The sequence below is a fragment of the Corvus hawaiiensis genome, chromosome 18 (assembly GCF_020740725.1).
Source record: "Corvus hawaiiensis isolate bCorHaw1 chromosome 18, bCorHaw1.pri.cur, whole genome shotgun sequence".
NCBI lineage: Eukaryota > Metazoa > Chordata > Aves > Passeriformes > Corvidae > Corvus > Corvus hawaiiensis.
This window is the reverse complement of record NC_063230.1, coordinates 2156171-2182300: the sequence shown is the minus strand read 5'-3', so window position 1 is coordinate 2182300 and position 26130 is coordinate 2156171. Positions and strand designations below refer to the sequence as shown.

Here is a 26130-nt window from a genome sequence, read left to right as displayed (position 1 = left end):
TGTGATATAATATCTGTTAAAAATCACTTTATAGTAAAATACTGGGCTTATTGGCAGCATATCACCCCAAAGGAGGTACAGATTTAAGTTACTCAAATCCACGTTCTTAGAATATTCTGGTACTTTTCTAGGGAAAGGGAGTTTTGGTATCATCCCAACTCAAAGGCATCAGGGACTTCACAAGGAGCAGAGTATTTTGGAGCCCGTGTCACAACCTAGGCAAGGAGGCAGTTCTCTATTTCATTGGTATCTTATTTACAGAATAATCTGCCTAAACCAATTCTTCCCATCTACAGGTAATTTGTTATCCTTCAGATAAGGAAACATATTTTCTCCTTTTCATCTCTACTCCAAGCAATTACCTTTCCAAGCAATTCAGGGGGATGCTGGTGAGAGCACACCCCTCCCTTCCCAGTTTCCTAGCCCTAGAAATGCCAGTCCGTCCGGTTATGATAGTTTGCCCAGCTGATAGGGGAGAACACTGTGTTTCCTGAGTACTTGTGTTTTTCCAGGCCATCTTCTGATCACTTTCCAAAGACCTTTTCCCTAGTTCAGTTGACAGCAGCTGCTGGAAAGCTCCTCCCTGAGGGAGGAGAGAAAACTTCATAGATTTTTCAAGAATAACTTCACAACACTCAAACAAACCAGGACTGGTGCTGCTGTCGGGTGAGGAAGGGTCTGCAGGTGAGAGCCAGGGTTTTGCTGGATCATGTTTCTCTGTCGCTTGCCCTGGCGGAGATCCAGTGCCACCTGCAAGTTGAGGCAATCAGGTCACTTTCTGCCTCGGGAGAGGTGCCAAATGCTGAGTATTAAAGGAATCAGCACGACCGTGGGGCAGGAGCAACAGGCCAGCATGCAGGAACAACAAGTGTTAGAAGATCTGGAAGTGCCCCTTGCAAGGAGAGAAACGGAGACCCTCTTCCAAGAGCAGCCTGAGACTGGGAACCAGTACTTGGAGGACACTTTGCTTCGGAGTTACTTGAAAACACACCTTCCTCCCAAGGTCTGTTTGTGTTTCTGTGTGTACCCACCACGACTCTGCTGAGTCACTGCTTCAGACGCTGAAGTGAACGTTTGTCTGAGCCTTTTTGTGCCTTTGAGTGTTTAACTGAAGGGAACTTACCAGCATTCCTTAAAACTTGTTGTGTTTGAGGGCAGGGGTGGCAAACACTGCCAGGACATACCCAGCAAGCAGCTCAGTGGTCTCCTGGGACTGAGTGTTGCAATGCTGTTTTGGGATTGTCAGCGTGGGCATTTGTTTTCTGGTCATGCAGAGAAAGGAATTTCTGAGAGAAGAAACAAACTAAGGTGCTTCCAAACTCTTCTGTGTTCTTCCACCTCTCTTTCCTGGGAAAGAGGGGCTTTTAAGGAAAATTCCTAGGGAATGGGGCTGTTCTCAGCCGAGTGCTCAAGAGGGTGGGAAGGCCCTTTGGGGTTTGCTTGTTCTCAGCACAGGTTGGTGGCACTTCTGGGTTCATTTTTCAGACAGGAAACGCTCTGTATGGATTTCAGAGGTGCAGGTGAGAGGGTGAGATCCCCAAGCTCTGGGTGTCTGTGCTGTGAGCTCCAGTCCTACAGGTACCCCTGGCAGGAGGTGGCTCACCTCGCTGGATATCCTCTGCCATCACCCCAAGGGCCACAAGTGCTTCCCACTTTTCAGGGACCAGTTTTCATGGAGCAGAGTGTGACCTCTCTCCATGATTTATTCCAGCAGGAGCAATACCACGACTTCTAAAGCCACCAGGTGACCAGAGGGGAGGGGACCTGCCTTTCAGTGAGGCTCCCACTTCCCCTGCTTGCTCTCTAGGTCTGTGAGGCCTGGCAGACACAGCATGGGAAGAGTGTGGTGGCAGTATGGGAAGCTTGCTTTTGCCACAGCCACCCCAAAAGAGAGGAATGAGGCCTCCCTAAGCACCACCGTGGCCTTCTTGCCAGAAGAGAGGACAGGAAAGGAGGATGCCTCTGGGCAAGCATGAAGATCCTGCTCCTAATATGCCCCTTTGGAAGAAGCATGATTCAGGTCTCCCAGAGAGTAAAAGGATCAGTACAACAAGGCTGCTTCCACTCCTTCCCCGAACCGAGAATGGTGGCTGCAAAATCTCCCGGAGAACGGGGAGCAGCGCCTCCCTTTCGTTTTTGCACTCGGTCCCAGCGGGGCAGTGTTGCCTCACTGCTGGAGAGGAGAGTCCGGGATGCTGCCTGTAGCCCCGAGAGCCTGATCTCCATCTTCCTCTCCAGGACAGCAGCAACCCCTGAGGCTTTGGGTGTCCCGCCGAAGATGCAGGCTGATTCCTGCTGTGCTATTCCATGGCAAACGCAGAAATTTTCTTGAAATGGCCCAAAAAATTTCTTTCTCTGTTTGAAGTTGATTTAAGGAGAAGACAGAATTAAGCACCTGCTTTTTCTGGGTGTTGTTGCGAAGAGGGATCTATCAGGCTTTGCTGCCCTGAAAATATGTCCTTTAATATAAAGGATGTCTATTTGCACTCCTAATGTGCAATAATTTGCACATTTCCAATATCTTCATGCTTGGAACATCAAAGGACAGATTAGGGCGAATGAGACCACCCAGCAGCCTCAGCCATCTCCACATCCCAGTGTCCATTCTTTGGAGCACCCAGGCTGCTGCGTGTGACATTCAGCAGTCACAAGTGTAGGAGTTTTGATTTTGTTCTTTCACCTTGGAAAGAAACACATTTATTTGGGTAATTCAGTGGTTTGTCAGGCTGTGTGTGGTCAGGGCATGAGCTCCCGGTGAGGCAGTTGGGGTCTTTTAGGAAATAGGACTGACAGTGAAGGGATTGTTGTGAGTTCCTTGTATGAACTCAAACCAAGAGATCTATTTGGTAGACTCAGGTTCTTCTGCCCACAAAAAACCCACCAGGTCAACAGTTCAAAGATTCTTGTGCTTCAGGGATCAGCAAAGGCCATGAACTCTGGATTCCTGGGTTGTGCCGCGGAAACAACCTTCAAATTGTTGTCACGAATGATAAAGATTGGAGGTGCACACCCATGGGTGTGGCATGAGCTGGAGCCGCTGACAGGCTCTCGTGCCTGGTTTTGGTTTGTTTTGTGATTTTTAACACTATTTCACTGCTCAGTGGAAGGAAAACTGGCTGGTCTGAGAAGGGAGACTTCCAGAGTGGCACCTGGACAGTGTGTGTTTGATCCTCATCACACGTATGGAATGGCAGAGTGAGGAAGGAATCAATCACTCAGAATGTAGATTAATGGAAGGTCAATACAGGGGGAGGCAGGGAAGGGGAAAAGCCATGTTTGTATTTCATCAACAGCAAGTTACTGGGGTTTATAACTGCACAATTTTGGGTGCAGCAATTATGGCATTCACCTCCTTCATTATTTTATTGAGGAGGGAACGAGCATCTCTTGAGAGGCAGAGAACAGCAAACAATACTTCCTCTGATGGAAGCAAATCAGCTCCTTCTTTGACCCCCAACACAGTTTTGGATGGGTTTAGGCCAACAAGGTCCAAGAGTGCTGGAGGTTGGGACCTCCTGGCCTGATTTTAATCATCTATAATTGGGGTTTTTTAAGTCTGGGCAACTTCACTTGGTTTTGGTCATAGGCACTGAAGAGAACTTGCAAAATGCAATTCCTTTCACCCTGAAACAGGGATCTGAGGGGTAGGGAATGAATCACTCCTCTGTGAGTGCTGTTTTCCCTCCATTAACTATGGACATATTACTCCATCCAGGTGAGCCAAGACCAGCAGAAACAAGGGCACATGAATCCTTCAGGAAGCTAGGTACAGGGTGGGAATTTGAATCTACACATGTTGTGTGCCAGGCTGAAGCTGAAAAGATTGCTCCATCCCTCCTTTTCTAATCTGACAGGCAGGTAGCTGCTGAGCCCAGTGGAAGTTTTCCTATACAGATGAAGGCATTCAATTTTTGGCAGCCCTTCCCCTGGCATTCTTCTCCAGCAGTAAATCACAGAGAGGCTGAGGGACCTCTGGAGACCGTCTCGTCCAACCCCCCTGCTCATGTGCATCTGTGTCATTCTCAGCCTTGACACTAAAGTGCTTCTGTCTTTTGTGAAATCCAGACATGCTGCCAAAAGTAACTTGAAAAATGATTTTGAGGGAAAAAAGAGAAAAAGTGACAGCAGAGCACAGCTGTGCCAGCAGAGGCTGAGGGAGCTGTCGTGCTGTGTTACGGAATGCATGGAAGGGCCAAGTGGCCAGAGACTACTGGCACTACAGGACAACACGGTCAGTCCTCTGCCTTTCCAGCTGGGACTGAGGCTGGGATGTGCTGAAGGGCTCTCCTTGTTGCTCCACAGGTACTGGAGGAGGTGCATCAGGACCTGGAGAGGTTTGGAAACCGCCTGCTAACCAAGATCCAACCTCTGGGCTGGGAATGTGAGCTGAACCCCCCCGTGTTCCGGCAGTACGATGCCTGGGGGCGGCGCGTGGATCACATCCACACGTGCTCGGCATGGAGGAGGATGAAGGAGATTTCGGCAGAAGAGGGGCTGATTGCTGAGGCCTATGAGAGAAGATACTCCAACTGGAGGTAACTGGGGGAAAATGGGAATGACAGTGCCTTCCTGGTTATTCTTAGCAAGGTTTATTCAGCGTTTTGCAGGACTGAGCTGGTTGTGTAATGGGCAGCAGATGCTGCACGGACACCAGCACACCTCCTGCTGTCCCCAGCAGCTCTGTCTGTCCACTGCAATGTTCCAGCTCACCAATGATAAGCCATAACTAATGGCCCACACTTGATCATAATATTCTTTGATGTCACCTTCCTGATTGTGGGGCCTGGCAGTTCCCTGCACCACTCCAGCTTTATGTGTGTTAGTTGTAATGCAGCTAAAGATGTGGGATTTCGCTTGCAGGTTTTTTGTATTCCAGACCATGGTGACAGACCCACATTTCTTATTGTTAAAAGCTGCACAAGCTGGCCTGGTGCTGGCAGTCCCACTGGGACTGAGAAACTCTGCTTCTTCTCTTCCCTCCTCCTGGCTGGAACAGCTTTTGCCCTCTCTGACATGAGTGGTCTGATCCTCACCTGTTCTGGCTGTATTTTTTCCTCTCTTCCCAGTCGAGCTATTTTATCCTCCTGCCGTTGCACTGCTGTGTAACCTGTCTGTTTTCCCTCTCTCTCTCTCCCTCTCTCTCTCCCAGCCGCCTGTACCAGGCTGTCAAACTGTACTTGTTCTCAAGCTCCTCTGGAGGTTTCAGCTGTCCACTGGCCATGACTGATGGGGCAGCCAAAGTCATTGAGGTATGAGCTCAGCTGGTCCCTGAGGGCACAGCCCATGTCTAACCAGCACTGCTGGTTAGAGATGGGAGCACTGGCCAAGGATGGAGGAGCACTGATCCATCTGGTTCTGGGCACAGCCTGTCCTTGCTCTGTGACTCAGCTCAGTCTCCCACTGCCTTTCTGCATTAGGGACAAAGCCTTTGTGCCCACGCCAGCTTTTAGATTCACTTACAGCACTGTGTTCAGTAAGGCCTTTGCTGCACATGGCACCTGTGGCACTGCAGGTAGCTGGAAAGGTGTCCCAAGTGGAAGTGTTCAGGGCCAGGTTGGACAGGGCTTGGAGCCACCTGGTCTAGTAGAAGGTGTCCCTGCCCATGGCAGGGGGTGGGACTGGATGAGCTGTAAGACCCCTTCCAACACAAAGCTTTCTCTAATTCTATGAGTCTGTGATATGTTTTTACTATAATTTGTTTTCCTATTTTCGTGTGCAGTGGCAGTTAGATATAATAGGCCAGATCCATACCTAGTGGATCCATACCTAAATTCACCAAGCCACCAAGACTTTACCAATTGGAACATTTGACTCTGCATCTTAGTGACCCCCTCTGTATTGCCTCAGTGGGTACATAGGATTCAGAGGAAAATACCCCTTAGGTAGCTAACCCTGGGCATTTTAATTCACCAAAACTTAAAGCAGCACAAGGCAGTTCCCTCTTCCCTGCAGTTCTCTGGGTGCTGGTGACATCCAGCATACCTGAACCCGGCACATGGGCTGTTTGAGACCTCTCTCCCAGAAATCCAAAGGGATAGGGATGCTCAGCACTCCCTGTTGTAACACAGGTCTGCACCTTCTGCCTGCACAGTGCTGCAGCAGCCAGGAGGGACCTGGGCTGGCTCACAGGCTCTCAGCAGCACCTGCAGATGCTCTGCAGTGCAGGACACCCACCTGCTTCCAGACTGGCCTGTCTGAACCCCGAACATACCAGTTAAGGCAGCTGTATAATGTCACCTACTGTGTTATGATCATCTCGGTTTCTTTTCCCTCCCCTCAAACAGTCACTGGGTATTCCTGGATCTCTGAAAAACGCTTTTTCCCGTCTGACATCCCGTGACCCCGAGAAGTTCTGGACCTCTGGCCAGTGGATGACCGAGCGAAGGGGTGGCTCAGATGTTGGTACGTGCTCTGGGGTGGGAAGCAGATGTGGCAGTGAGAACTGAGAAAATCAAGGGTGTGGGGAACCTAAAAAGCCAGGGAGCTTCAGCAAAAGTAATCCAAATCCTCTGCATAGCTCTGCTTTTTAACAAGGAAAGGCCAACCTCTGTCCTCTGGTGCACACAGGACATGCAGGCAGGCACAGAGCTCTGCTCCTTGCATAGGTAGCCCACAGATGTCTGGCTCTAAAATCTAAACCTCGAGCCACATAGGCCCATTTCAGCTGGGACTGAGGAAACATTTTGGCCTTCAACTTTTATTCCTGGCTAATGCTTGTTATTACTAAGATCAGTTATTTGTCTTCTAACATTAATAATGGGCAGGGAACTTCAGAACTCTGCTGCAGAGGCAGAACTGTGGGAGGGGAGTCACCTGCATCTGATGAAGCTGCAGTTGGTTTCCCATGGAAGCAGTGAAAGGATCAGCTGTGAAGTGAAAGATGTGCATCACTGCAGGAGTCCCAAATCCATAGAATCCTTTGTAGCCCCTAAAGAACTGGAGGCACTGGATTATACACACTGCATTTCTTATCGAGGGTCAATGAAAGAGATTAACAGCTAACCCATGCTCCATCTCATAGCAAGAAGTGACTTAAAGGAGCTGCTGCTTACACTGTAAAATCAGCATCAATTGACACAGAAATTCCCATAAGACCAAGAAGTTTTCTCCTCTCTTTCAGCTAACGGCACCGAGACCGTGGCCAGGGAGCAGCCGGATGGCACTTATCGTCTGTATGGATTTAAGTGGTTCACATCAGCAGCTGATTCTGATGTGACATTAACCCTGGCCAGGATAGCAGATGCTGAAGGACAGGTAAACCTGCTCTGTTGGATGGGGAACCAGGGGAAGGAGCAGGGGCATTCTTTTGCTTCCTTGGTGCCTTGTAATGACATCCTCTCTGCATGCCTTGCAGTGTACTCAGGGGTCCAGAGGCCTGTCCCTGTTCTTCCTGAGGGTTCGGGATGAGGAGGGGAAGCTGAACAGCATCCAGGTGCAAAGGCTGAAGGACAAGCTGGGCACAAGGCAGATGGCAACGGCAGAGCTGTGGCTGCAAGGAGCCAGAGCAGAGCTGGTGTGTAAGAGTTCACCTGCCCTGGGGACTAGGCTGCCCTGGCGTGGCGCACACTCCTGAGGCTTTCAGCAGTGATCCCAACTGAAAAAGTTCCTCTCTTCCACCTCCATGGCTTGGCTGTCCACATCACAGAACAATTCACTAGTGGGGCTCTGTGTGGGGCAGAGCTGAGAAGAGTTCAGGAAAAGATGAGAGAGAACCAAAAAAAAAAAAAAAAAAAGTTATTTTAGGCTGGTCATTTCCTTAATCCAGGTTGCTGAGCCAGCTGAGGGATAGTTTGTGTAGTGTGCAGGTAGGAACAAGCAGCAGGGACCAGAACTGATCATACTGACACCATCTCCCAAAAGCCACTTCTCTGGTCATAGAAACAGAGTCCCAGAATAGTTTTGATTGGAAGGGACCTTAAAGCTCATCTCGTTCCACCCTTTGTCATGGGCAGGGACACCTTCCACTAGACCAGGTTGCTCCAAGTCCCATCCAACCTGGCCTGTAACGCTTCCAGTGATGGGGCAGCCACATCATGCCACAGACTTGGCTAAAATGAGACAGATGTATTTTAAAGCAAGCAGGTCTCTGAGTGCCTGAGGGCAGACAGGGACAGAGTGGACAGCCCGTGTCCATGTGTCTGTTGACACCACTTTCACTTCCATATCCATCCCCATCCAAGGCATGTGAAAGGTTCACGTCAGCCCTCATTCCTTGCAGATCTCTGCAGAGGGTCGTGGAGTGGCTGCCATCTCCAACATGCTGAACATCACTCGGATCCACAATGTCATTAGTGCAGTGGCTTCCATGAGAAGGTGAAGACAGCATGGATTCCCCCATGGATGAAGGAGCAGCTGGTCAGGACAAGGGGGGACTTTGCAGTGCTCGAGTGTCACCTTTGTGGGACAGGCCTGGAGCCAGCAGTGCTGGAGGAGGGTGGCCTGTGAGTGGGTGACCTGTAAGGTGGGGCACAGCTGGGCAGGGTTCTCCTTTGCGGGGTGGGGCTAGAAGGGAATGCTCAGAAGTGGGAGGTTGCTGGTGTAACTGTTCCTGTGTGTGTTCCCTCCAGGATGATCAGTCTGAGCAGGGACTACGCCCGCAAGCGCGTGGCCTTCGGGAAGCTCCTCAAGGACCATCCCCTGCACATGCAGACGATAGCACGAATGGAGGTGAGGCTTTTGGGAGCCAAGCTGGACCTGTTGGGAAGGAAAGAGGACAGAGATCCTGTTAGTGAGCACAGCCAGCCTGCCTGCATTCAGATGTAGGAGGCCATTCCTGCTACAGCAAGGTGAATGCATCAAGGGAATTGTTGTACTGTAGTGGGATTTGGTCTGATTAGAGACCTAACTCCTCTGCTGGACCTCAGGTTATCCTAAACAATTACCTGGGAGTTCCTCTGAGTGAAAGGAGTGCCCCTGCTGTGAGAAGCCATGACCTCTGAAGTTGGGTGTTGGCCTCAGAATCCAGGCCTGACACCACAGTCACCTGAACTGCAGTTACCAGACTCTTGTCCAAGACTGTGTCTTGGTTTCGAAAGACAGGTGTCTGCTAAGGAAGGCAGAAGCCTCCCTTGAAGTGGCAGATATAACCCCTTTCCCTCTGAGTTATTATAATTTTGAAAAATCAAGGACCTTTAGGCAAAGATGTGGGAAATAGGAAGAACAGTTCTTTACTATTATATATATAACCAGTCAAACAAACAGCAATAACTATGGCAGTAACAGCAAACAATCACAAACCCAGTCCCAGCCTTCTCGGCTGTCAGGCTATTTCCCCTCGGGTGCAGTTCCGCTCGCAGCCGGCAGGGGCGCTGGCGGCTCCCGGTGAGCAGGGCAGGTGCGATGGTTCCCCCGCGGCTGCAGGGGGCGCTCCGGAGCGAGCTCGGGGAGCACGCGGCACCGGTGCCCTGGGATCCCGGGAAGGGATGGAACAAAGGCTTCACAAACCCCTGGGCAGCTGATCCCGGGCTCTCGGGTACGGCAGGCTGGAACGGCAGGCTGGAGCGGCAGGCACAAACACAAATCCCGGGTGGCAGGCGAGATGTACCCAGATGGGAAAACCCCACGGAGGCCCAGGCAGGCAGGGCGAGCAGGGCTACAGCGTAGCGAAAGCTCGAAGCAGCAGCGGGGCAGGGCAGCCACAGCTCGGCCTCCAGCAGGGCAGAGAAAACGGCTTTGGGATCCCAGCGTTGTTTCCAGCAGAAAAAGAAAAAAAACCGGCCGAGACGAGGAACCCGCAGCTCCTTTCTCTGCAGCTTCTCTCTCCGGACGCTCAGAGCGAACTGACCCCACACCCAGGTGTAGACAAAGGAGTAGCCAGGCCCGCCCCACCCCGCTTTTTGTCTTTCTTAAGTACAGCTATTTGTCCCCTAGCAACATGCCTATGGGAGAAAATTCCTTTAACAGGAAAAAAACTAAAACTAAACTAAAACCCCAACAGACTGGTACAGACTCATCCAACTTCCCTGGGAGCTCTTGCACCAGGAGGTGGGCTGTAAACAGTATTTAAAAATTCTCTTGCAAGGTGGGGGAAAGCAGTCAACATCTGTCAAACATCACTTCAAGCTCCAGCATCTCCTTGTCTGTAGCCAGAACTCCCCCTCTGAAAGAAAGGGCAGATCCTACGTAGTCCCACAACACAGAGCTCCATATCCCGATGCTTCCCAAATCAAAACTTGCCAGGGTAGTAAGCTGCTCAGGAAGAAATCTGTCACAGGCCTTGCAGCTCCTGGTTCTCAGAGGTTGACCATCATCTCACATCCCTTACCTTTTGAAAGGATTTGTGGCCTGGATGCCTTTTAGGAGCTTTGTTAAGGCTCAAGTAGGCCTGATGAAATGCATTGCCCCTTTCCTCTACTACATCACAGTGTCCAAGAGTGGCAGAGAACCTTTAATATTCCATACTTTGTGCCTTGGCTGCTCAGAGGTCTCTGTCTCTGAAGCTGTGGGTCTGAGCAGGCAGGGGTGGCATTTTACCCTGGAGGCAATCTCATGCATGGAATCCTGGAATCAGCAGAGTCCGGGATCCCAGCCAGTGAATCCCCCTGTTCTCTGCTCACAGGTGCAGGTGAGAGGGGCGTTTCTGCTGCTTATGGAGATCGTTCGCCTGCTGGGCCTGGCTGAAACCAACCTGGCGAGTGAGCAGGACCAGCTGCTCCTGAGGCTGCTCATCCCAGTTGCCAAACTGTACACAGGGAAGCAGGTATGGAACAGATGGATTAGCCCAGAGTGTGGAATGTTGGCAACCACAGAGCTGGGAAGAGGAGTGTGTGACACAGCAGTGAGGGCAGGGGGTACCTGCAGCAGTTCCTGCTCTGGAGGCTGCTGCTCCTGCAGGTCCTGTCAGTGTCACTCGGGCTTCATTCTCCAGCTGCTCCTCCTGCAGGTAATGACCAGCCTGCCTCAGGAGATGAGCAGGACCCAGTCAGCCCATCCCAGCAGGAGCTGTTATGTGGTGTGAGAGGTTGGATTTTCCCCTCAGACACTGTGGATCATACCAGCTCTCTGCATTTTGCAGGCTTCTGCTGTGGCTGTTGAGGCGATGGAGAGTTTTGGAGGCCAAGGTTACATGGAGGACACAGGCTTGCCAGTCATGCTCCGGGATACTCTGGTAAGAGAGTGGCAGGAGAAGGTCCTGTGTGTCATCAAGTCCCCTGCACAGCACTCTGGTTCCGTGCTAAAGACACACTCAAGGGAGAACACAGCCCTCCTGGGCTCACTTCAGGTGTGGCAGCTCCTCCCTCACTGCCTTCCTGCTGAGCCCAGTCACCCCCAGGGAGGGACAGGATGTGTTCCTGGTGCTGAGGTTGTTCCCTAGCACAGCAATGGAGCTGGGCTCTACTGCTCCCTTCCACTTGTTGTGAGACAAGATATCTCTGGAGATATCCTTGATATCCCTCACTTCTGCTGTGTGTCTTTGTTCCCTCACACTCCGCTTCCTTGCTGCTGTCACTCCAAAGGCTCCCTCATGCTCTTCCACAGTCTCCTCTTCCCCACAGGTGCTGTCCATATGGGAGGGGACAACAAATATCCTGTCCCTGGATGTGCTGCGATCCCTCACCAAGAGCCAGGGGCAGGTGATGGCTGCGTTCCTGTCCACAGTGCAGGTGAGCCCACACCTGCAGCCCTGCTCAGCCTGATTCACACACCTTGGCAGAGCCTGGTTTGGGGTTTATGCACCTGCCTGAAACTGGCAGGGAATAGGCCCAAATGGAAAGCTTTAGACAAGTATTCCAACGGTGTCTTACAATTCTGCTCCTTAAATAGCTCTTCCAAAAGCAGGATGCAGGCAGTGCTCATCCTGGGATCCTTGTGTTCAGATACTTTCAGCTCAGCAGTGAGGAGCTTGGCACTGTAGAGTTCCTCATGACAGGTACCAAAATAAGTATATTTTTAACGTGACTCACCTTCCTGAATCCAAAATAATTTTGTGGTTTTGTTTCTTAACTGGAAAATCACCACAGGACTGCTGAATATTGAACCTCACTAGGGCTATTACTGCATTATGACTTTCTATTTTTATTCCCTGAAAAGATGGAAAGAGCCAAAGGAATTCCATTGCTGCCTCTTTGGATTTGCTGTTCTTTGGCACTACTTTTAAAGCTGCTCAGGTGACAGGAGTTAGAAGCAGCTCAGTGTTTTATGAAGGTGAAGGAGCATCACCTGGCTTGGTGTGTCCAAAAAAGGAGACAGGAGCAGCCCAGGAGGCAGGATCAGAGGGTGTTGTCTCAGAGGAGACATTATTAATAATCCAGACAAAGCAATCCCGATTTCATTAGCCCAGGCACAGCAGGGGAACCCTGGGCATTTGGAGTGCTGGATTTGATTGTGTGCAGCCTTCACCTTCCCACCCAGACCCCGTGAGAAAGGAAGGGTCTGGGACACTGCTCTCCTGCAGCACTGGGAACTGGACAGAGCTTTCCAGAGCCTGAGTAGTTCTCCCAATGGCTGCAGTTGGCAACTTCTGTCCCATCTCACCCCCCCAGCTCAGCTGTGCTCTGTACGCAGCACCTCTCTGATCCCCAGGGATAAGGGTTCCCTTGCCATCCTCTCTGACAACTTTTGAGAAGGGAGAAATACCTCAAACAATTTGGCCACCAAACAAGAAACCAAATCTGCTCAGGGGCAGGACTGAGCACACCTGCTGAGGGCAAATCCAGCTGTTGGCAAACAGCAGCTTAGGCTGACACTGCAGGGGGAAGTAAAGGAGCTGGGGGTAGGCTCTAAAGTAATTTGGGAAGAAGCAGCCTCCACAGTAGTAATAATTTAAACAAAAACCCCACAAAGGTGCTGTGCTGCACCCTGGAGCACCTCCCTGCTGCAGCTCAACAACGGGATAATCAGGGAAGCATTCGGGAGCACAGCGTGGTGATGCAGAGCAGGGACCTGCAGAGCAGTAACACGAGTACTGAGATTCATTAATTAATGAGCTCCTCAGTGCTCCCATCAATCACGCTGTGGGTGAGGCTGGAGGGGGGTGGGCGCTGCCTTCAAGGTTTCCAAATTCCAGTAATGCCACTGCCTTTACTGGCCATGTCACACTGAGGCTGCTGCATTTCCAAGGAAAGTGGCTGGGTTGGGCTCAGAGCAGTGTGGATGCTCCAATTCTGGATAGAAAAGATCAGACCTGGCCAATTTCAGCTTTTCCTTTATGCCTGGGGCAGCCAGGTGCTGGAAAGGCAGCCTGGGAGGGATTTCTGTCTGCAGAGTTCTGCAGGAATGTGCTTGAGTTTCTATACCAGAATCAGGTTTTCACTCACAGGTGATAAACAACATCTTTCTGAGCTCCAGGTGTCCAAATTCTTTCAGTCTGTGAGTCTGGCTCATTTTGAAACATCCCTCCCAATCCTGTCTAGTGAGGAAATAATTTAATCCATCATAAAGGGGTTTTACTGCTCCAATCCCTTTCCTTTTTATTGATGCACACAAACCGAGTACAATTTATTTTATGTTTGTCCATCGAGGTTCTCAGTGTGCAGGACTGGTGCCCATTATCAGAGTGCTTTGCAGAAAGCAGCATTAGTACCTGTGCAGCACTTGCTTCTCTGAAGGTCATCGCAAGGGTAACTCCTTCTCTTGCTTTTTTCCTGTATCAGTTGTCTCTGCTGATGGTGAGATACCCAGTGCTGCTGGGGCTGGGGTCAGGAGCAGGAACCAAGGGTTGTAATTATCCTCAGGAGAAGGGAAATAGAACTTCCCCATCCTTGCACACTGTGATTATGAGAAGCTGGATATTTAGGGTTTTTAATCCACAGGTGAGTTTGTGACAAACCACCTTGTCTAGAGGTCATTAGTCTGGAAATCCTGGGGAGAAGAGCGAGTGTGAGAGACACGGATGGAGCCATGGGTTTGAGTTGGAAGGGACCTAAAAACTCACCCCATTCCCACCCCCTGCCATGGGCAGGGACACCTCCCACTGTCCCAGGCTGCTCCCAGCCCCAATGTCCAACCTGGCCTTGGGCACTGCCAGGGATCCAGGGGCAGCCACAGCTGCTCTGGGCACCCTGTGCCAGGGCCTGCTCACCCTCCCAGGGAACAATTCCTTCCCAATATCCCATCCATCCCTGCCCTCTGGCACTGGGAAGCCATTCCCTGTGTCCTGTCCCTCCATGCCTTGTCCCCAGTCCCTCTCCAGCTCTGCTGGAGCCCCTCTGAGCACTGGAAGGGGCTCTGAGCTCTCCCTGGAGCCTTCTCCTCTCCAGGTGAGCCCCCCCAGCTCTCCCAGCCTGGCTCCAGAGCAGAGGGGCTCCAGCCCTTGGAGCATCTCCGTGGCCTCCTCTGGACTCCTCCAGCAGCTCCAGGTCCCTCCTGTGCTGGGCCCCAGGGCTGGGGCAGCTCTGCAGGTGGGGTCTCACCTGAGCAGGGCAGGAGGGCAGAATCCCCCCTCCCCTGCTGCCCATGGTTTGGGATCAGCCCAGGACACATCCTGACTTCCGGCTCTGCTGTGGTGAGAATTTCAGGTGGATACTGCTCAGGGCCAGTCATTTCATGTTGTACTAAAATTTTATTAGCTGGAATTTTGAGCCAGAGCCCTGGGTGTACTTTCAAATTCAATTACAATCTGAAAAGTGCCTCTAAAATAGGCCTGGGAAGTTTGTTGATTATTGCATTTGAGTCACTTCAGGTGAAATTTGGGCACATCCCAGGACAGGATCTCAGCAGCAACCCCGCATGTGTCGTGCAGGACTCAGAATCAACTCTTGCCTCAAGAATTTCTGTGTAGGGCTGTAATTCAGGCTGTAAATCAGCCCTGCAATCTCAGACACGTGACAGTGTTTTCAGGTCCTTTTCAGACCACAACCCCAATTTCCAAACAGCAGGAAACAAATCGAGGTTATTGATGTGGGGCCGTGTGTTCACTCCAAGCATTGACACGAAATTGTGCTTTTAGCCCTGTTTGGGATGTTCCTCCTGTCACTGTATTTTTAGATACTCATGATTAATCTTGTAAGTAAAAACCACTCTGACCACATTGCTTGGGAGCCAGTGAGAGCAAACAAACAAGCAGCATCTTAAAATTCCTCCATGAAAACAGAGGGAATCAGAACTACTGGAGCTCTGAAGCTCCTTTGCTGATTGTTTCAGGCAATAATGGGGCAGTGATGCTCTGTGTGCCTCCCCCCAGAGCTGCAGCAGAGCAGCCAGGAGAGAAGAGGAGCTGCTCCTGCCTCAAGCATTGCCCTGGAGCAGCTTCCAGCCTCTCCATCCCAAGTGCAGAGAGGGCATGGAAAAACCTTCCAGGAGATCCAGGGCTTTTGGTTAGGAAAGGAATAAGTGCAATTGGAACAAAAAAAAAAAGTAAATTATTGGTGAGCAAAGACAGTAGAAGGTCTTTTTTATCCCTTAAAGATAAATGATGCTCTTACATTCCTGATCCATATTCCCAGGTGTTCAAACCTTCCAGCTGTGACAGCATGTCCATGTCCCAGCCACAAGCAGTGCACGTTGTCCCCGTGCTCGGCTGGTGCCGTGCTGGCTCCACCCAGACTGTGGGAATACGGTGATGCCTTTGGGATCCGTGATCCTCGTTAGCAACAACCTCCGAGCTACTTTGGAACACCTCATTAGTATTCTGTGGGCTTGGAGCTTTATGGGCTTTATGTTGGCACCAGAGTTGTTTTTGTATTTGATCAGCACATGCTGGCGGTGTTTCTGCCCCTGGAACCCAGAACAGCAGCACTGGGAAGTGTGGAAGTTTGGGGTCTGAGCAATCAGAGAACACAGAATAAACCTGAGCTCAGCCCAGCCCAGATGGATTTTCTGGTCCAGCAAGAGGAGCTGCGGGATCACCTCAGCACGGAAAGCCTTAGAAACATAAAGAATTCCTTCTGTGTAGCTGCTGCTCACAGGCTTCAGTCTCGTCTGCAGGTTATTGATGAAGCTAATTAATGAGCAGCACCTTCCACCACGCGCTGTGCTGCTCCCATCCAGCCTTTGGGGATGCTCTCCAAGCTGATCCCTCAGTCCTGCTGCAGAGAGAGGGGTTTGAGTGAGGAAAGATGGGACCACAGCCCACGAGGCAGGGCCACCCCCAAACACAGGCAGTGTCCCATCCCTCCTACCAGGGAATACACAGGAGACACAGATGAACAGCACGGGAAGGCCGTGCCCAAAGAACAACAATTCCAGACTCTCTCGGCAGAGTATCCCTGGTGCTTTCACAAGGGATTTGGGATGTGGCAGAACAGCAGCTTGGCTCAGCCAGGGGAGCTTTCAGGCAGTGCTGTTGGCACAGTTAAATGGCCAGTGTCCATCAGAATCACAGAATCCTTTAGGTTGGAAAAGCCCTCTGGGATTAAGTCCAACCATTCCCCAGCACTGCCAAGGCCACCACTGACCCACATCCCCAAGTGCCACATCCACAGGGCTGTTAAATCCCCCCAGGGATGGGGATCCACCACTGCCCTGGAGCTGTGACAGTGCCTGGCCACCCTTTCAATGAAGAAATTTTCTCAAATATCCAACCTGGACCTCTCTCAGTGGAGCTTGAAGCCATTTCCTCTTGTCCTGGGGCCTTTCCCACTGACACAATTTACAGAGGAAAGCTCCCTTAAATATGAATTTTCCTGCCTGGACACAGCTTGAGCATATTTGTGCAGGTAATAATATAACCCTGGGAGAATTAGACCCTGATATACAGGTATGGAGTTGGAGAGAATCGGGGGATGAGAGCTGATCCCCACGTGCAGCTGGGAAGCCAGAATGGAAACAGCAACATGCTGGCTCTGCTCACAGGGATTCTCCATCCCCAAGGCAAGGCTGGGAGCGTCCTTTTGGGCACATCCCCTTCCCTGGCTGCTCCACCCGTGCCAGGGACAGCCACCTGCATCTGAGCTTGTTGCCAGCAGCCGGGTGCGCCCAGGGTCCCAGCAGCCCCTTCCTGGCACAAAGCAGATACACTGGAATTTCTCCTGTGGTTGTTCTCTCTGCAGAAAAAGCTGGAACTGGCTTCAGGCACTGAGGAACTGGCCCCAGGCGTGCAGCGGACACGGGAAGCCATCGGGAGCCTCCAAGAGTTCATGGCAGCTGCGGGCTCAGAGCAGGCACTGACCATGGAGCTGGCAGCCAGGGACTTCTCCTACAGCCTGGCACGGATCTACACAGGCAGGGCAAAGACAGGAATCACAGAACCATGGAATGGTCTGGGTGGAAAGGGACCTTAAAGCTCATCCAGTGCCACCCCTGCCATGGGCAGGGACACCTCCCACTGTCCCAGGCTGCTCCCAGCCCCAGTGTCCAGCCTGGCCTTGGGCACTGCCAGGGATCCAGGGGCAGCCACAGCTGCTCTGGGCACCCTGTGCCAGGGCCTGCCCACCCTCCCAGGGAACGATTCCTTCCCAATATCCCATCCAGCCCTGCCCTCTGGCACTGGGAAGCCATTCCCTGTGTCCTGGCCCTCCATGCCTTGTCCCCAGTCCCTCTCCAGCTCTGCTGGAGCCCCTTTAGGCCCTGCAAGGGGCTCTGAGCTCTCCCTGGAGCCTTCTCCTCTCCAGGTGAGCCCCCCCAGCTCTCCCAGCCTGGCTCCAGAGCAGAGGGGCTCCAGCCCTTGGAGCACCTCCGTGGCCTCCTCTGGACTGGCTCCAGCTGCTCCACAGCCTTGTGCTGATGGATTTCGGACCAGGAAGGGGCTGGGAATCAGCTGTAGACGCCTGATTCACACCTGGGTCAAGGGTGGAGCTTTAGAGCTCAGTCCCCACCTTTCATGCTGAAGCAGCTCAGCCTTCAAGCACTGCTGAGAAGTGACCACCGTCCTTTTTTTCCGAGCCCTGGGCTGTTCTGGCAGGAGCCTGGGAATACTGACACCTCCTACTCCCCCACAGGAGCTCTTTTAATGGAACACGCAGCTCGGCCTGACGCTTCCTCCACAGACGTCTGCGCTGCCCTGAGGTAGGCACAGCCCTGCCCACCCTGGCCGTTCTGGATGATTCCATGGGCAGTGTCAGAGGCTTTGCTCTGCCTCCGGAGTGATCCAACTCCTGGCCACGGCCAGACCCACGAGCACCGCTGGGAACCAGCAGTGGCTGCTCTCAGCCCCGGGGCTTTTCCCTGCTCGGGAGATTTGCATTCCCGCACTGATGGGCGGGATCGCACCTGGGCACGGCTCAGGTTGGCACCAGCCCCGTGTGTGTGGCCGGGCTGGCACAGCCCATCCTTCTGTCCATCCAGGTGGTGCAACCAGGAGCTGTGTCCGGTGGCCGTGGAGTCAGGGAGGGGCAGCTACCGGGGCGGGGCAGCGCTCCAGGACAGCGCCCTGGTGTTCGGGAGCAGCCGGCTCTGAGCGCCCGCAGCCCCAGCACGGACACGAGGTGGGTTGCAATCCAAAACAAAACCTCCAAAATCCTCAGGTAGCTGCAAATTCAAGGTGCTGTGGAATATCCCGTTCCACAAGGGGCCAGACCAAATCCTTTAGGAGTGACCCCCACCTGCCCCGGGCTGAAATCTGCAGGTTTGAGGTTTCCTAACGCAGACACAGTCCTGAGAGTCGCTCCAAGGTACTGGAATGTTCTCTCAGTGCTTTAGGCAAAGCCCCAGTGACAAAATCCAGAAGCAGCAGCTCTTCAAGTGCCAACCCTCTTCTTTTTGAAGAAAATCAACCAAAATCCAACTGAAAAATTTCTGAAGCTGATTAAATACGAAAACCACCATTTTTCCTGCTTTCTAGTGCTGACCACGGACTTCACCCCTGGACCTGCCCTGGATGGGGTTTGCCATTTCCACCCACCGTGGCTGTGGACCACATTGACCTCCTCAGGAACTGCTGCTTTCTGGAAAAAAAAGGGATTTGTATTCTCTCTGGCCTCCAGAAAGTTGATTAATTCCCTATGCACGTGTCCTAATGATGCTGCAATCCATCCTGCCATAAATTCTACAGAAGTTTTGGATTGAAATCCAGTAATTCTTCACCTAAGCACTGGCTGTGTGCTCCTCCTCCCCCTCAGCCCATCAGTCAACCGGCTTGGTATTGCCCTGCTGGCCACAAGTTTTTAATTAAGAAGTTGCTAATAGCAGAAGAAAAGCACTAATAGACCAAAGACAGATGGAATTTATAGCTGGGAAATGCTACAGCAGCAAGACACTGAGTGGGAAGAGGGGGAAGGAGCTGTTTGCTGAGATTGGAGTTGTCCAGAGTTTCAAAGCTGGCAGAGCCACGAGGACACAAACGGTGGCTCCAGGGAGGAGCAGAGTGGAGCAATCCCGAGGCTCCATGGGCTCCCTGTGTCCTGGCACAGAGATCACAGGCTGAGCCAAGAAGAGCTTCCCTGGAATCACACAAATGCCGTGAACCAGCCCCAGGACCAAAGGGCTTCTGTTGTCTGTGCATTGCAGGGAATAAAGAGTGTTTGGGTTTGAAAAATCTCCTACATCACAGAATCACAGAGCCATAGAATGGGTTGGGATGGAAGGGATCTTAAAGCCCATCCCATCCCACCCCACCCCCTGCCCTGGGCAGGGACACCTCCCACTGTCCCAGGCTGCTCCCAGCCCCAATGTCCAGCCTGGCCTTGGGCACTGCCAGGGATCCAGGGGCAGCCACAGCTGCTCTGGGCACCCTGTGCCAGGGCCTGCCCACCCTCCCAGGGAACAATTCCTTCCCAATCTCCCATCCAGCCCTGCCCTCTGGCAGTGGGAAGCCAATCCCTGTGTCCTGGCACCAGGCTCTGTCCCTGCAGTTTGGTGTCAAAGATCTCACAGGTGTCCATGCGCAGGAGCTGCTGTGCCCCGTAAAACTCAGGAGAACGGAAAGTGAGGGAGCAACGTGTGGCTCTGAGTGATGATGGCAGCAACATCCACCAGCAGATGTGCCCGTGGGTCCAACAGCAGGAGGTGGATGTGACCCAGGAGGGAAGGTCCTTGTGCTGGAAGTGGTTGCAGAGCTATCAACCCCTGGATCCCCTGCTCTCCCTAAGGGCTCATCTCCATCCAACTGCTGCCAATCCAGGCTTTCCTTCTTCCCAGCCTATTTTACATTTCTGAACATCAGGATTACTTTTTTCCTCATATATGAGCTATAATCTGCCTAAAAATAAGCCCCTCAAACTGGGAGCTCTGCAGATGCACCAACACAGAGAACAAGGGACTGTGAATTCATCACTGTGTAGGAAAATGACAAATTTATTAAGATCTAAATATTCACTCTGAGGCTACAGCAGAAGAAAGGCTGTTAACACACACGAGGGTCTGACACTTCCAGTGTTGCTGAACAGCTCTGCCCTCAGAGCTTTGCATGGGTTCAAACATTTCATGTGCTTCAGGTAAGTAATTGAGACTTCAGATGTCATTTTAATACAAATCCCACCCAAAAAGAGGACAATCAAACCCATCACCTGCTGCCACTGTGAGGTCTAAAAATCATTTTGTGACAGAGCTGTGGGAAATCAATTTAAAACCCAGATTTTTTAAATAATAAAGTGAAACTTTAGCAGCATTTATGAAATGTCAAAGAACGGTGAGCTGAAATCCCAAAATGCAACAATGGCTGCATTGTGGGAAGGGATGGACAGCTCGAAGGACTGTGGGACACCTGGGCCAGTCCTGCACCTGGCAGAGCTGCCCTCTGCTCAGTGCTGGCTCCAGACCTTGTCCTGGATAATTCCAGGATCCATCTGTTCAACAGGCCCTGAACCCGCTCTGCTTCCTGCACGTGGTTATCGCCCCTTGCAGCCTCCAACACCTCAAAACTTCTCGCAGGGCAGGCTCCATCCCACCCCTACAGCCCTTCCCAGGGGGTGGAGCAGTTCCCAAACACCTCCTTCCCCTTCTTTCCCCTTCCCTCCCCACCAGAGCTGTTGGTTTCCACCCTACACCTGCCACCATCACACCCACCTGTGCCCAGCTCTGAGAACTGAGCCCTCCCAGGGTGACATCCCTGAGCCCTCCTGTCCAGTGACTCCAGTGCCACCTTCCCTCTTCCCTGTCAGGGAGGAGGGGCCCTGTTGGTATCGCACTGAGTTCCCAGTGATTTCTAACGCTGTTTGTGAGATCCCAAGATCCCCTCTGCCTCCGGAGGTTGTCCTACAGCCCAGGGGCAGCACTGAAGCCGCTTATCGAGACAGCAGCGCCGCTGTCCTGACAGGCTCATGGCCCGTCCGGGAGCTGGGACAAAGAAAAGAGGGAAGGAGGCTCCTTAGGAAGAACTGATCGGGGGAAATGGGCTTTGACACCTCCAGCCGTTCCCTCCTCTGGCAGAGCTGCTGCCCTTTGACAGGAGCCCTTCTGCACCGCGGGGAAGTTCCGAACTTCTCCGATCCCTCTGCCAGGGGCAGAGAGCCACACCCAGCAGTGCCCTGTCTGGGGCTTGTGACGTCTGCAGGACAATGAGCTCCTGAGAAAGCACTCAGGAGAAACTCAGGTATGAGAGGAGCTCCAGGAAATCACATCGTGAGGTGTAACTGAATCACTTTGCGTGTTCTGCACAGCACCAAACGTGATTCCTGCTTCTTTTCCACTCCAGATCGCACCAGCGGCTCTGCCCCAACCTGGTTTGATTTGATTTAATGACCACCATCAAATCACAGAGGGATTGTGCTCAAGGTCTTGTGATTACACAGGTCTGGCCCCACATCACTCACAGCTGCTCAGACCCCTGAGAATTCAGGGTAAATCCTCAAATATGTAAGAGAAGCAATAAACGATGGTGGGGGAGCAGAGGGGACAGGACTGTGCACAGCCAGAATGAGCAGGCAGTGCTTGGAAAATGGGAATAATCCTTGTGCAGGACAAACATCAGTTGAGTTTTCCACCTTCTGGGAAAAAAGATCTTAAACCTGAGTTTGGTTTGTTCCCCAAGAGCCACAGCTCCAGCATCCAGCACCAGGATAAGGCAGGTGCAAGTGGGAACAGGGCTTCCTCTGCCAAACCCCACCGAGAGCAGGGGGAATTTCATGGAGATCTGGGCTGCTCCTACATTTGGGTAACATCATCATATGATGGTTGGGTAAGGGGAAAAAGAAAAACACGGTATGGAGGGAGCTGAGACTCTGGCACCTTTCTCCATCCTTGGAAAATGGTGCTGATTGTGCCAACAGAACCTGGCAGGGTGTGTACGTTGTGTCCTTCCCCCTTCCCAGAAGACTCCTGCACCAGGAAAACCAAGCCTAACATTTAATTTTTTCTTCTAAGTTTAGGAGCAACAGTTTGTTGTTCCTTGGAATGACACAGCGTGGAACAGAAAGCCAAGGGCAGCAGCTGCAGCCTCCTTTCCAAGGCCTCGGTGTTCCTGCTGAGCCTCCAACACGTCCCCTCCGAGGGACAGGGGAGAAAAATAAAAAATTAGGAAGTGTGTTAGCAAATGCTCCCATGCAAAAGTCTAAACTTTATTCACTTTTATTTATATATTTAACAATTCTAAAGTATTTACTTCTTGCTTTTGACAAAAATGAAAAATATAGGAGCACTTTACTCTCTTGCGGAGAGAAGGGTTATTTCTGTACACAGCTACGGAGAGACGGCTTCCTCCTTTACATACAAAGAAAAATAATATTAATAAAAAAAGTGCTTCATCGATCCAAAAAAGCCTAAAGAGCTGCAAGCTTTTATTCACACTGTACATCCCAGCCCCGGCCCGGAGCGGACCCTCTTGGCACGTGCGGAGGCTCCGGCTGATTCTGCACCACAAAGCCACACAAGGCTGGGGTGTCCCCCCACGCCGGCCCTGCCACCTCCCCCTCGCCACCCCCCGGGAAGAGCCGGACGTTCCCTCGTCCTGCTCCGTGCGGAACAGCGACGCCTGTGCCTCTCTTCCAGCCCCCGCTGCTGCGTTAGGAACAGATCCTAAACATGCCTTGGCTTTTCCCTCACTGTCTCTTTCTCTAAACCTGTGCCAGGGAGATCCCAAGATGCTCCGTCCGTTCCCAGACGCCTTTCCCACAAGGACGCAGCCTCCTCCTTCCTGGACATTCACACCAGCACACAGATCCCGGCAGGGTGGGAAGGGCACAGTCCAACCATCCCAGTGCTTCTCCTCAAACCCACTGGGCTCTGCCAGATGGTTTCTCCACCGGACCCTCCCTTTGGATGATGTGATTGTGGCATTCCAGGGAAGGGAAATGCTCTTTTCCCAAGGTTTCTTGGATTTTGAGCTGTTGTATCTAGAACTCTGAAATACTCCAGCAGGATTCTTGGGAACACCATAGAGAATTTCGGATTTTGCCTAGGGAATGCACGGTGAGCAGGATCTACTCTTCCTCCTTGCCAGATTGCACTAAGCAGGATCTATGGGAAGGGAATGGGATGAGCACCTACCAGTCGGTTACAAACGGATATTCGGGAGTTTCACCCTTCAGTGAGGTGACTGATTGGGACAGAAGGAGGAAGGGGAATCCATGATGTATTTTGGATTGTTTTAAGCTCCTCAGGCAGTTTTTTCCTATCTGGAGTACACTGAACACAGCCTGGGAAAGGAGGAACATCCCAGGGGGGTGCCCAGCACCAGCGCACTCCGCACGGGCCGAGCCCGGTGACACCGGCGGGTCCCGGCCGCCTTCTGTCGGTTTGGATCATCCAATAAAGTGCGAGTGACCAGCCAGGACCTGAGAGCAACACTCTGCTCCCAGAGGGAATCTCACACGGATGGGGCAAGGACAAGGCAAAGGTCTGCTCCTGTCCTAGCTGGATTGAATCCTGGCAAGGCCCGGTGTGACGCCTGGCTCGGCTCTCACCAACAGCATTCCTGAGCCAGCGTTCCAGGTGTTCCTGCTCCGAGGGCTCAGACCTCACGGATTGTGCGTGCAGGTACAGAGCCACCAGCACAGGAATCTGAGACACCCTCGGGCCCACTGTGAGAACAGAGAGGGAACGGGTCTCTGGGGAAGGAGATTCCCACCTCTTCTAGCAGCAACAGGTTCCCAAACAGCAGTTTTGGGTTTGGAATAACAAGAGTGATTGAAAGCACTGGAGGCTGCAGCTATTCAGGCTCTGCACTCCGGCCAGCCCAGCTCCCTCTGCTCCCTGCTCCCCCGAATCCTCGGCCTGCAGCGGTTCCGCAGCGGGACAGATAAATACCCACGGGATCCTGGTGCTGGCACCAGCCCCCTCCCCACCTCCACGCCCCTCCTGCAAACAAACAGATAGATTATTATATACACACACACGCACGCGCGGGGACACGGACACACAGACAGGACAGGCAGGAAAGGGGAAGAGCCGGACAAGGAGAATCCCACGATCCAGCGGCACATCCTCAAGGTCTGTCCCGCCCCACGCCCCGAGCTCCACGCGCAGCCTCCCAGCCTCGGCCCCCCGGGAACCCGCGTGTCCGTGGGGAAGGGTCGGCTCGGCTGCTCCCCCGCCGCTCCCAGGCCAGGAATTCAGTTGGATGTGGCAGTGATGGGCTTGTCCAGTTCGAGGTCCAGGCTGGAGCTGCCGGGGTGGAGGCTGCTGTAGCAGGATTTGCAGACTCTGCTGGGCTCGAAAAGCTGCTGGCTGGGAACGGGCACCTTCTGGTTACAGCAACTGGAGCAGAACACGTTGCCACAATTCCTTGCATCAGGAACAGAGGAGAAATGGAAAAGAAAAGATTAGAAGGAGTTTGACAAAGTCTCCTGAGCTGTAAAATGAGATATTCCCAGTGCTGGGATGGGGGAGATGCTGGTACCTCCCTATGGACCAGGGCATGGGCAGGGACAGCTCCAACATCTGCAGTGCTCCCTCGTATGGATGGAGCAGAGATCCAGGGAATGGACACAGGAAGGAGCATGGAGCCAGGGACAGTGTGGGATTGCAGGTCATTAAATGCCTCTGTTCAGCACTGCCCTGAGCCAGGCTGCACAGGCCGTGCCCTCTGTCACAGTGAGCTCTCTGCCATTCACCAGGGAATGGCTTGGGTTGGAAGGGACCTTAAAGCCCATCCAGCACCACCCCTGCCATGGGCAGGGACACTTTCCATTATCCCAGGGTGCTCCAAGCCCCACCCAACCTGGCCTTGGACACTGCCAGGCTGGATGTGCTGCAGAGGAGCTCCAGCACAATGCCAATGCCACCCTGGGGCACGGGGCTGAGGGGCTGAAGCAGAGCCACCACGGGCCCTTCCTGAGCGAGGATGTGGGGAATGTGGGGAACATTGGGAATGGGAGCTCTGGCCCTGCTCACGCAGCTCATCCAGCCCCGGGTCACAGGATGGATGTGGCAGTGCTGGGAGCAGGCCGGACTCTGCTCCCAGGCTCTGCTCAGAGCTGGAAAGGTTTAAACATGGAAATATCAAAGCCCTCTGTTGCTGCCATCCTCCCACTGCCCCCATGGCCCCACACTCCTGCATCCAGGAAACTGAGCCAAGGAGGAGCATGCAAAGCCCGGCGTGGGCACGCAGGTGTTCCATGCACAGGTGGGCACTCGTGGCATTCCTGGCACTGGTGGAGCCACACCGGCACATGCACCTCGTTACAACTCAAGAGTCATTAACCACCTCCTGCAGCCCCCCCCCCAAAACCTGTGAGCCCTGTGTGCCCTGTCCTCCAAACTCATCAATTCCTACAAGGAGCTGGGAGCAGCACTCCAAGGACCTGGGTTTTTCCATGTCCATTAACTCTTTGGCACCAGGACTGTGATCATTGTTCTGCACTGGAGATTTGCTGCTGCTGCCAAGAGGCTGCCAGGGAATTCTGCTGACACCCAGCAGCTCTGATTAATCCTTCCTAGCCAAGAAAGGAGATTTCCAGCTGCTGGTCACTGACAGGGAGAGAGGCAGCAGAGAAATCCCATTTCCCACTTCAGTGGGCTCATTTCCTCAGTTCTACACTGCGGCTCTGGGCCTCGGAGCCAGAACCCCGGCATGGGAAGGCTGACAGGGACCAGCCTCTCTGCAGAGGTTCTGAGACTGGAGGACCCTGCTGGAAACCTGCAGGAGTGGGAACAGCCTCGGGAGGTGCCACACAGCCCCCCACAGCCCCATCTCGCTGCTCAAGGAATGATTATCCCAGAGCAGCTCACTGATGGATGTGGGGAAAACCAACCAGAGGGATTAAAACAAGGATCTCTTTGTTGGAGCTCACCATTCCTAACATATGCTCGGGGTTTGTGTTGTTTTGTCCTAGATAATGGTGCTCTGACACCGCTTTGGAAAGCTCTGGACAGCTCATCCTTCTATCCCGGTGGTCCCTGCTTTGCTTCAGACATTAAAAAGAGACATTAAAAAACAGG

General features: G+C 52.6%; 2 protein-coding genes across 10 annotated transcripts in view; one reads left to right on the top strand and one right to left on the bottom strand.

The window, feature by feature from the left end:
* Positions 1-599: 599 nt before the first annotated feature.
* Positions 600-19360, top strand: LOC125335515 (acyl-CoA dehydrogenase family member 11-like). Of its 2 annotated transcripts, XM_048323188.1 has the most exons (16): positions 600-1003; positions 4303-4535; positions 5150-5249; positions 6285-6402; positions 7121-7254; positions 7355-7513; positions 8219-8313; positions 8568-8667; positions 10559-10699; positions 11015-11107; positions 11496-11603; positions 13461-13559; positions 16929-17100; positions 17817-17883; positions 18163-18302; positions 18659-19360. In XM_048323188.1, the coding sequence occupies exons 1-15, from the start codon at positions 710-712 to the stop codon at positions 18272-18274; spliced, it is 2025 nt and encodes a 674-aa protein (XP_048179145.1). In that variant the 5' UTR covers positions 600-709; the 3' UTR covers positions 18275-18302; positions 18659-19360. The 2 variants fall into 2 exon arrangements, with proteins under 2 accessions (XP_048179145.1, XP_048179146.1); XM_048323189.1 differs by lacking the exon at positions 13461-13559 and having other exon boundaries at positions 601-1003.
* Positions 19361-22289: 2929 nt separating this feature from the next.
* The window catches only part of MTMR3 (myotubularin related protein 3), a 74669-nt gene continuing 70828 nt past the window's right edge, over positions 22290-26130 (bottom strand). For all 8 annotated transcript variants that reach the window (XM_048322513.1, XM_048322514.1, XM_048322518.1 and 5 more), the window contains one exon: positions 22290-24474. In XM_048322513.1, coding sequence (XP_048178470.1) covers positions 24303-24474 — 172 coding nt within the window. In that variant the 3' untranslated portion in view covers positions 22290-24302. The remainder of the gene's footprint in view (positions 24475-26130) is intronic.

Bases quoted from the DNA above. Each gene is read 5' to 3' on its own strand.
- LOC125335515 (XM_048323188.1), top strand. From the start codon at position 710: ATGTTTCTCTGTCGCTTGCCCTGGCGGAGATCCAGTGCCACCTGCAAG. The intron at 1,004-4,302 runs GTCTGTTTGTGT...GTTGCTCCACAG, and splicing joins AAACACACCTTCCTCCCAAG to GTACTGGAGGAGGTGCATCA. The intron at 7,514-8,218 runs GTGTGTAAGAGT...CATTCCTTGCAG, and splicing joins AAGGAGCCAGAGCAGAGCTG to ATCTCTGCAGAGGGTCGTGG.